Source organism: Pundamilia nyererei, unplaced genomic scaffold (genome assembly GCF_000239375.1).
Source record: "Pundamilia nyererei isolate P.nyererei 1_Seehausen unplaced genomic scaffold, PunNye1.0 scaffold00003, whole genome shotgun sequence".
Lineage (NCBI taxonomy): Eukaryota > Metazoa > Chordata > Actinopteri > Cichliformes > Cichlidae > Pundamilia > Pundamilia nyererei.
Window position 1 is genome coordinate 3,638,891 of NW_005187404.1, and position 11,090 is coordinate 3,649,980.

General features: G+C 38.8%; 1 protein-coding gene across 1 annotated transcript in view; it reads left to right on the forward strand.

Annotated features, from left to right (window-relative positions):
• Nucleotides 1-11,090, forward strand: part of LOC106455941 (von Willebrand factor A domain-containing protein 5A-like) — a 23,915-nt gene that overhangs the window by 6,516 nt on the left and 6,309 nt on the right. Inside the window, exon 7 of the mRNA XM_013910406.1 lies at nucleotides 4,597-4,788. Coding sequence (XP_013765860.1) covers nucleotides 4,597-4,788 — 192 coding nt within the window. The remainder of the gene's footprint in view (nucleotides 1-4,596; nucleotides 4,789-11,090) is intronic.

An 11,090-nucleotide genomic window follows, 5' to 3' on the forward strand; every position in this document is an offset into this window, starting at 1 on the left:
TCCGGTGGCGCCAGTGTCCGGCAGCCTCGCCTCTGTCAGTGCGCCCCAGGGTGGCTGTGGCTACAATGTAGCTTGCTATCACCAGTGTGTGAATGAATGGGTGGATGACTGGATATGTAAAGCGCTTTGGGGTCCTATGGACTAGAAAAGCGCTATATAAATACAGGCCATTTACCATTTACCTGCAGTGAGTAAAATGTGCGTTCCAGCTGTTTGTGTATATTTGGAGAGATTTTCATTATTTTTCAGGTGATGCAGTCGCTGTGATTTGCTCTGCACCCTATTGTCACAGTCATATGGGATTTACCAAAGGAAGGGTCTGTCACTGTCCTCTCTCCACCAATCACAATACTTTTCAAGGGTCAGAGGTCACTGATTTATGCCCAGCTTACTGGACAGGTAAGAGCAGCACCTTCTCATGTTGTTGTTTAGGTATTTGATGACAGTAATTAACGTGACTTCTGACCCTGTGATTCTGTGTCAGAGCTCAGAGGCAGCAGAGGGCTGTGTGACAGTGAAGTACAGCCTGGCAGGTCATCCCTCTGAGAACCAGCTGCACTTCAGTCTCAGACCTGCAGAGGACACTGGGTAAAACAGTCTAATAATGACAGCACTGTGAGAAAGGCTACACTATTTAGTAAAATTTAGTTTGCCAATTACAAAATACCAATGTGTGCTAGTACTGATTATAAATATGATATAAACAAAAGACAGAAGAATCTCACTTCCAGCACAGGTGCAGTCATTGTTTGATTCGTCCAGCTTATCTTGGTTCTCTTTCCTTTCAGCAACGCCTGAACTTGCAGCCTGATCTCATCTAACACTTTATGATAAAATGAAACTGACATCATGCACTTTATTTTTCTGCAGATATTTCTTTCACACTAAACAAGTGACTCATTTCTCACAATAAACATTAGACTGAAACATTCACACACATGTGGTCACACACATGTGAGTGAAGTCGCAGGTGTTTTGACTGTTTGTGGTTTGCTGACTGAGTGACTGCAGTTTAGGTAATTTTATTTAAGATGCACAAAGTACACATATCGCTGACGTCTTTTAAAAGCTGGCTTAACCAAGTACTCCTTTTACTCTTTACCTCGTTTTTATGGTTTTTACATTTTACATTCTGATGACAGCATTTACTGATTTAATATTCCAGCTTTAGCCACCATCAACCAACTGGTTCATGTTTCCCTTAGCTCAAACTTCATGATTCACAAAACACAGGAATAATTAAATTATTTTAATTAAAAAATTAAAAGAAAAAGAAAAAAAATAGTTTGCAGTCTGCTATCTGTGACATCCTGCAGCTATAAGAGGCATTTCTGAAGGAACTGACAGAATCTTCCATTTATCCTACAGTATATTTATCATTGTAAAGTATTTTACGCCGTAATGCTGTAAAAAATTATATTTATCTCTGCTGATGAGTAAGAAAACACAGCAGTTACACTCCTGTGTTTAAAGATCAACCCTAATCATTGACAGTCAGAATTCTCTGCAAAGGTAAACTCTGCAGCTTGTTGTTTCAAACTGTTGACTTGCAGTTATGCATGGGAGTGCTGTCTGTGATATCCTGCAGCTATGAAGGCCATCGCTGAAGAAATGTTATGTCTGTGGTTTGTTGGTTTTGAAAGTGTAATCAGTTGTAATAGGTTGATAGAGAGGAGCAGTTACACTCCTGTGTTTAAAGATCAACCCTAATCTGACCATTATTCACTGTAACATTGACAGTTAGAAACTGTCTGCAATGCTGTAAAACACATTAAAGTGTCATTTAATGTCATTTTATTGAGTCGTAAACACAGAATGTCTGCTGCTGATCTCAGTAAATGTAACAGGGAACCTCAATCTCTCTGTGCAAATATATAGGTGTGGGTAAACGAGGGAGGTTTGCTATAGATTTGCTGTAGATGACACTCTGTTTGAAAGTACAATAAAACTGTCATCAAAGCAGATTCTTTTTTAGGACCCTGTTTTAGTAGAATATTTACTACTTCTTTCTTTCTGTAAATGGAAGAGGAATGTAACGCTCTTAAACCGTTTGTATTGTTGTGTTTGATTATGAGTGCCTAAAGAGGAAATCATCAGGTAGGAATGTAGCTCATATTAATTTTATTTAAAAAATACCAATGTGCACAATGTGTTTAAAACTTTAAGACCTGAAGTTGAATAATTAAAGTTCATAAACACATCCATATATTGTACTGTATGTCTGTATCCATATATAGATTGGGTTGGACTATTATTTTGAAAGAAATAGGAATTTATATTTCTGTTCCATCTATTCTTCCATTTATTTTCTTCCACCACCAGTTGGTGAGTTGGATAGTGAGCTGTCAGTTCAGATCATCTCTTTACGCAAGTGTCCAGAATATATGGCTGCAGATCCGATGATGAGATTACAAAATTGATCATCAACTGAAAACCTAGGATGTCCGGGTGACACATGCACTTATTGCCATTCTCATGTTAAAACATGGTGGTCATTATGGACAAAGTCTGATAACAAAACACTACTCAGGTTCAGATAAGGCAGGCTGGTCCTCCCAATCACAATGCTTCAGGTCTCTCTGTCATTGCCCACGTGAGTGTTAGGGTCAAGTCTTCCTGTAAAAAAAACACCAGGGCCTCCGCCCCGATAACAGCCCTAACTTTGATTACAAAATTAATGGCAAGTTAATCCCCAAAGTTTGAGTCTGTTCATCTGGACGTAACGTTTTCAGTGAGAGAAACGTTTTGTCACTCATCAAAGGGACTTCTTCAGTCTCAGCTGACTGCACGTTTCCCCAACCTTATGAACAGTACATTTTTATAATGACTGAAACTAGCACCAGTGAAGGAACAATAGGCTGGGAGGTCAGTTCCTTGATCATTAACATGCAAATTCTCATGACCATTGATCAACAACCACTGATCAAAGCTTATTGATCAAAGACCGCTGATCAGTTGCCATGAGTACCATTCACAGAGATTTGGGAAATGGCTGCAATCACAGCATTGCAAGATGGCGAAAGATGTACCCTCAGGCCCCCTCCTCGACTCAGATATAGTCTTTCCCTTTTCACGTAAATGGCAAGTTTGAAAGAAATCTACACCAGGTGTTCACTTGTCTGTTGAATTTAGACCCCTTGTAGGTAGCATTTACCTCCAAACGTTTTATTAATGTGATGGTGGATTAGACTCTATTTATGTATGAAACTAAAGAGGATACAATGGTATAAAACAGACACTAATAAATGAATGTAGTAAAATGATAAACATTACAACTGTAGCTGTTTTCCTTCTTGTCTGCCGACTAACAGTCCACAGGTTGGGTGCTCGGACTCTGATTCGCTCTGATTCATTAAGGTGGCAAATCCACATTAGCGCGGTGGGGCTGCATGGTGCTAACGCGTTGCCTTGGTGGATTTCTGGGCTTCTCTGCTTAGGCTGCTGCCCTCAGGACCCGATAATGGATAAAAGGATACATTTATTTTTAATACAAGTCCTCAAATATTCTTGGTTCACAGGTACGAGGATGAACTACTCTGGTCTGTTAAATCTCCAAAAGGAACCAGGTACTGATACAAAGAGACTTACGTTTTTCTAAATGAACGTTTTTCAAAATGAACGTAAGTTCATTAAATAAATGACAATCGGTCATTAAATAAATTACCATTGTCATTTATTTAATCCTTAATTGTAAAGACTCGTTGCTTGGCATGTAATATTTTGCTTCACATACTTTTGTGATAGAGAGGATAATTGTAATTAAATAAATAAAAATAAAAAATAAAAACTGGGGATAATAGTACAAATACGCGTATGAGCAGCCTACATGTGGTTGTTGTGGCTGTTCTTTCAACATCAAATTTATATTAATTTAGATATCATTTTTATACTACTTCTGTAGGCTCTTTAGTAACATGTTTTCAGAAGGTGGAGGACATATAATGAAATAAATAACCAGTTAAAAAAAATACCCCCCAAAACCCCACATGTACTGAACAAATACATAGGCTAATAAATTTTGTTTTCTTATGAATAGTTTGTATTCATATGTATCATGTTCATAACAACGAGCTTGATATTTCTAAACAAAAAAATATTACATTTATCAATAATGTAAATTTCCTGCACCTCTCATAGACGTCCATGCGATGTCCAGAAAAATTAGCTAGTCCAAAGTTAAAATGTTGAAAGTCATATTAACGTCTAACTTGGGTCATTGTTGGATATCCAGATTGTGGGCCTAGTTTGGATGTTGCATAGATGTCCAGAATTGGTAATGAACTGACGGACCCAATATAGACATGATCTGCACGTTTATGTTTTGCAAGTACAGTTCCTACAAAAAAACTAAATAATAAGAAAGTTATTTAAAAAATAGACTGGATAAGTTAAATATAAATATTAACAAAATTACACTTTTTCTTCTTTTTTTTGTTTCAAGTTGACACTTTGTTGGACAGAACCGTGTTTAAATATCAACTTGGTTAACAAGTTTCTTTTACTGAAATGTAAAAAGAAGAAACAAACAACCATTTTCAAAACATCTCTGATTTATGGTTTTTTGGTAATTCAGTTTGAATGTCAGTTCCTCTGAAGAGCATTGAGGTGGAGCTGAAGGTGAGGGACCATGTGGCTACAGTGGTCTCCACCCTGAACTACGAGAATAAGGAGGACAAACCATCAGAGGCTGTTTTTGTCTTCCCTCTGCCTGGAGATGCTGCTGTCTGTCATTTCAGTGCTAAGATCAGACAGACACAGATTGTAGCTGAGGTGAAGGAGAAACAGAAGGTGAGCTGGACAGTAAATATAACCTGATTATAAGTAAGATAATAATAATGGATTGGATTTATATAGCACTTTTCAAGGCACCCAAAGTACTTTACAATGCCACTATTCATTCACTCTCGCATTCACACACTGGTGGAGGCAAGCTACTGTTGTAGCCACAGCTGCCCTGGGGCAGACTGACAGATTAATCTGAAAATATTGTTATAATATCTACATAGCTAAGGAAGGCCTGGAATGTACAGCCGCTATAAATTTTATTTCACAGTCCTTAAATGTTTCTGTTTCACAGATACGATGATAAACCGCTGTGGAACCAGGTACTGATGGAAAATAAAGTCTTCTGTTTTCTCTGCATTCTCTGCATATTTACTAATTCCACACTTGCCCTGTGGACAGTCTTTATCCTTCAACCTTGGGTCCTCTACCAGAGGCCTGGGAGCCTGAGGGTCCTGTGCAATATCTTTGCAGTTCCTAGGACTGCACACTTCTGGACAGATGTTGTTTTCTGGGATCTGCTGGAGCCACTCGCCTAGCTTGGGAGTCACCGCACCTAGTGCTCCGATTACCACGGGGACCACCGTTACCTTCACCCTCCACATCCTCTCGAGCTCTTCTCTGAGCCCTTGGTATTTCTCCAGCTTCTCGTGTTCCTTCTTCCTGATATTGCTGTCATTCGGAACCGCTACATCGATCACTACGGCCGTCTTCTTCTGTTTGTCTACCACCACTATGGTTGGTAGCCACCACCATTTTGTCCGTCTGTATCTGGAAGTCCCACAGGATCTTAGCTCGGTCATTCTCCACCACCCTTGGGGGCATCTCCCATTTTGACCTCGGGACTTCCAGGTTATACTCGGCACAGATGTTCCTGTACACTATGCCGGCCACTTGGTTATGGCGTTCCATGTATGCCTTACCTGCTAGCATCTTGCACCCTGCTGTTATGTGCTGGATTGTCTCTGGGGCATCTTTACACAGCCTGCACCTGGGGTCTTGCCTGGTGTGATAGACCCCAGCCTCTATGGATCTTGTGCTCAGAGCTTGTTCTTGTGCTGCCATGATTAGTGCCTCTGTGCTGTCTTTCAGTCCAGCTTTGTCCAGCCACTGGTAGGATTTCTGGATATCAGCCACCTCCTCTATCTGCCGGTGGTACATACCGTGCAGGGGCCTGTCCTTCCATGATGGTTCCTCGTCTCCCTCCTCTTTCTTGGGTTTCTGGTGCCTGAGGTATTCACTGAGCACTCGGTCAGTTGGGGCCATCTTCCCAATGTATTCTTGGATGTTCATTGTCTCATCCTGGACTGTGGTGCTGACACTCACCAGTCCCCGGCCCCCTTCCTTCCGCTTAGTGTACAGCCTCAGGGTGCTGGACTTGGGGTGAAACCTCCATGCATGGTAAGGAGCTTTCTTGTCTTTATGTCAGTGGCTTCTATCTCCTCCTTTGGCCAGCCTTCAAAAAAGATTTGTGTGTGGAAAGGAAGAAAAACAGGGTCAAAATTCGTACTTGTAACTTGAAACTTGAGTGCAGAGTTTCACACGTATTTTTTGGCTAAGTCCACACACAAATCTTTTTTACGCACACACAAATTCTTTTTACACATACAAATTCTGATTTACAAGTACAAAATATTTATGACCACAGTTTGAGCCCATAGGACTGGCCCTCAGCATGAAAAGGAACCGTATTTTGCATGCCCTCCAAGTGAAGGAAGCTCAAGCCAAACCCAGTATATGTTGGCGAGATTACATTTCTGGGCTGGCATTTATTTTATACTGAATGAATGATTTTGTTGTGTAAAAGATACAAGTTTTATTATAGAAAAATATTAAGTTTTGTTTTATAAAATATGTAAATTTATTGTAATGTTGCAAAATTAATAGATTGTTGTTTTTCTTTGGATAAAATTAATTAGATAAGTAAAATGATTTGTAAAGAAACATGTTTTGATGCTATAATAAACTTCCAATAAATTATTGTTGGGGTCCCCGGGGCCTCAGATCAGTCATCTATGTAATGTTTGGAACGAGGGTTACATAGTGTGATGTAGATATCTTTTTATCAGACACCAAAATTGGCAATACGTATTTGAGATAAATTGTGTTTGCACAGTTGTTTCATTTGATTGTCTTTGATTTGTTGAAGTAGGCCAACAATGAAGTGTGGGCCACCATTCCATCCATGCCACATTATCTGAATTTCTTTGAATTTTCTTTTTAACTAGTTCTATAATCATTGAGCCAACTAAATGGAGACAACCTATTAGTGCTGATTAATGAAAGTTTGCACCGTAAAATAAAGAATAAGGAGGAGGAAGTACAATTATTTTTTGTGTAAGAGTGTGAGCGTGAGACCTTTCAGGACTTCAGAGCTATTGCAAAGTAAAAATGTAAACCACATGTAACAAGTGTCACCTGGCAGTTTGTTGCTCTCTGCCAGGTGATTGGCTGAAGAGCTGTGAAAAGGTAGTGGGTGTGTGGGATGAAGTCAGCGCTCTTCTGTGGAAAAAACCAGAAGCAATTAATTCACTCAGGTGCGAGTGGGTACTGTCGGTAAGAGACTTTTGCCATTTTTGTTTGGATCGTTTGCTATTGCATGTGCCTATTTTTAATGTGTCATTGGACTTTTTTAGTGTAACCACGAATTTTAATAGAATTGATCAAGCCCTAGATCGACTGCGCGCAGGGAAACTGATCAATATTGTAGGTATATTGAGTGTTTGTTTTAGCTTCATGATTTTGAATGGTTTTATAAAATTGTTATTTTATTGGGTAATATTTTAATTGATAATGTTGTTTTTCAGCTGTGCTGTCTCTGCTGTCCTTTTTTCGTTCTTTTGATTGATTTGTAATTTTGTTTTGGTTAGTCCGTCCAGCCGTAAAGGCGGTTTTTTAATTGTTTGTGCCACTTCCCTTTTTCTCCCAGATCACAGGCCATGCATAGCACTGATTCCCAGCTGCGCTGAGACCCGAATTGTTTGCAGTGTGTGCCACGATTGCAGTGTCGCTAAGCGGGGTGTGACAGGTTGCAGTGTTGTTATTTTCGCACAGTTTGTGTGGTAAGTCTCATGTGCAGCTGGGATATCAGCAGGATGTGTTGTAAGTCCTGTCTGGAAATGACTGGGAATTATTATGTCTAACTTATGTAATAAATAAACGATCAATATATTTCTTTGCCCCGTTTACTAATCCTTTGTCCTCGGTTACACACAGAAGGAATTCTAAAAAAAACAATCCAAAGGAAAAATGTTTTGCAATTTGACGCTCCGCCCACCCAGTGCATATCGGTTGGTGGGGAAAAAAAACAAGGTGACTTTTTTCTATAAAGTCTGCTGTTTGTGGCGTAAACATTGCTACAAGAACAGAGGAGTGCAGTAAACCTATCAGGATACACCCGTCTATCAATAGAGGTAAGCTTCTATTGCGCATCATTCTTCGCTGGCGGCCATATTTTTCATATCTCACGTGTTGATTTTACCTAATTCCATTTTTTATGAGTTTGTCGCTCAGTTCATTGTCACGTCATTGGTTGCTTTTTCAGTTTTCATTACTGCCTTTTAACAAATGTTTTCGGGTCCCAGACAAAACAGTTTCAAAACTATTCAGTGGCACAAAACTGCATAATTTTGTGTGTAGTGAAAAAGAACTATTGCCTTAGATTCTGAAAGTGTCACGTACTAGCAGGTAGGTGCACAGTCACTCTGTCACAATAACAAAGAGATGCCTCCGACTGGAAGTTATCAGAGCGTAGAAGTCCCCGGTGTTCCTACTTAACTGGTTTTCGTGTTTTCTGATGGCGTTTTCCAACATTTCACTGAGTGGTAACGTAATCCAGATGTTTCTAGTGGCATCTAATGCGAATCTTTGTAGATGCCAAGATTCAATTTTTGCAATGTTTCAGAGTTCTAATATGCAGATGTGGCGTTAGAAATAAACAGCAGTACTGAGAGCGCACGCAGCATTAAAATAAAAAAACTCAATATTTTAATTTCAACATTGTGTGTAAAATGAGAAGAAATTTTCTGCACAAAGAAGTATTTCTTTATTTCCAAGTATTCGTGTCACTATCATATTCTGTTCGCTATAGATTTTTAATCATCTTCACCTGATTAAATCTCTTAATGTATTGAGCGGAATCCATTAGAAGTGTCATGTGAGCAGTAAAGCGCCAGCCACCCCCTTTTTTTGTGAGCGCGCACAGAACAACCGCGGTCAAGTGAACCATCATTTGTGCGTCGGGGTGAAACCAGCTGCCTCTTATCCTACCGTGAAGCGTTGGATATCTTGTTCGCTAATCGAGACACCCACACAAACGCACAGAGGAAGTTAAGAGAAATAAAGCTCCAGGACCATTGTTTTCCCCAGTGAAGTTCTCATTTATTTTTCTTTTCACTTTCGCTGGTAATGTGCTTCTTACTTCACAATTCAATGGAATCTTCAATGTGACCGCAACAACACTCAGTTTCATCTCAATCAACTGCAAAATTCCTGAGAAGTTAAAAGACAGTTACTCAAATTCAACCAGGGCTGTAGCTATAGATTATTAATCTATCGATTATTCCATTGAGTAATCGGATAAATACTTTGTCGTATTAATGAGAAATAATAAATATCGTAAAGAAAAAGAAAATACGTGTCTATCAAAATGAGCTGCTCACTGTTTTCTAGTAGAAATTGCATTTTTCTTTTCGTTTCATCCTTCATGTTTCATTTGTCAGTCTCTTTCTCCCCCAACTAATGGCTCTGCCTCTTTGCTCATTCTGTGTGTAAACAGACTCCAGCTCCACTTTAAACTGTGCCTGCACCATCAAAAATATTTTATTTATTTATCCGCCATTTTTCAAGTGGTCTTAACCTTTTGATCAGGACTGTGTCATATTCAAAAACTGGCACACATGTAGCGGAGTAACCCAGAGGAGTAATCAACTGAGAATTTCATGTCAAGGATGATTTTAAGTAATTTTTATGTGACGTTATATTTGAATATGTTGAATTAGACCAGAAATGTCCGTTAAATTTCTCCAGAATTATGCAGTGGAATGAGGAAAACAAAACCTGCACACGTGAGTGTTCAAGAAGAAAAATCCAATTTAATTTAACTGCCATGTATAATTTTAAATACATTTTTAACATGATGTTGACACATTGCTTTGAAATGTTTTTTCAGTTGAGTAGTTGTCCTTTAATTTCTTGGGTGTTTAAGCAGTTTAAGATCATGCTTCTAGAGTAAGTGAACCAGAGTAGAAATATGTTGAAAGTATCATGTCAACTGTGAAGGATGGCTTTTAATGAATTTTGGAATATGATGGAATAATTGAGTGATTGTGTTGAATTTGAACATACTTGCCCTCTAACTTCTCAGAAATTTTGCTGACTAAACCAAAACAACGCAGGGTTTTGTCATGTAAAAATGTATTAGTGTAACTCTATTAAATCCAGTGTTTTTGGGCAGAAACGTGTGAAACCTGCACTTCCAAAGTCTTATGTTGTCATGTGACTCTGCTGGTTTTCGAGCAGCTAGTTTGCTCTGCTCCTGGTGAATTTCCGATCATTCTTGAAATGATCTGGTGTTGTTTATAAACTGAACTTTTCCCACAATTTGAGGCATTCAGAAAATACTGGTTGAGGCTATGTGGATGAATATTCATACAGGCCAAACAGGGCAGTTTCCTGGACTTTTAGAACCGAGAACAAAGCACTGATGCTCACACAATATCAGTGTGAAAAACTGGTGAAGAAAATATGGTACATTGTTCCAGGATGCATAGAGGAGGTATTTCCTGCATGTCCTACCAGGAGGACGTCTTAGGGCTAACCCCACAGATGCTGGACAGATTGCATTTCTGGGTTGGATGGTTGTGTCATAAATACAACATAAATAATATGTATTTGATATTCTTGAAACCTCACTTTGTGTTCAGATGATAGTAAATAAGCTTTTGAGTAAACTACATTGAATAAAAGTGCAAGTAACAGAAAAATAAACATTTTTGTTTTACAATTAATTAACATGTTTTATAACTTTGCAAAATGAATGATATTTTGTACATTATGTGTAACATCATATTTCTGTATGCTTGCATGACAACCTTAGGGTAGTAATATAGATGCTTTCACAATGATTTGTATGTATATGATGTGATTCCATAAGCAAAGTCTGTGTGGCTACAATTAACCATTAAATCTGAGATATTCGTGCTGTTTTAAAACTCGGTGAGGTCAATCACAGGAAGAAGATAACAAGAGTGAAAGTAATGGTTGGTTCCAACTTGGATTTTTGAGAGGAGGTCCTGCTGTCGTTGTTT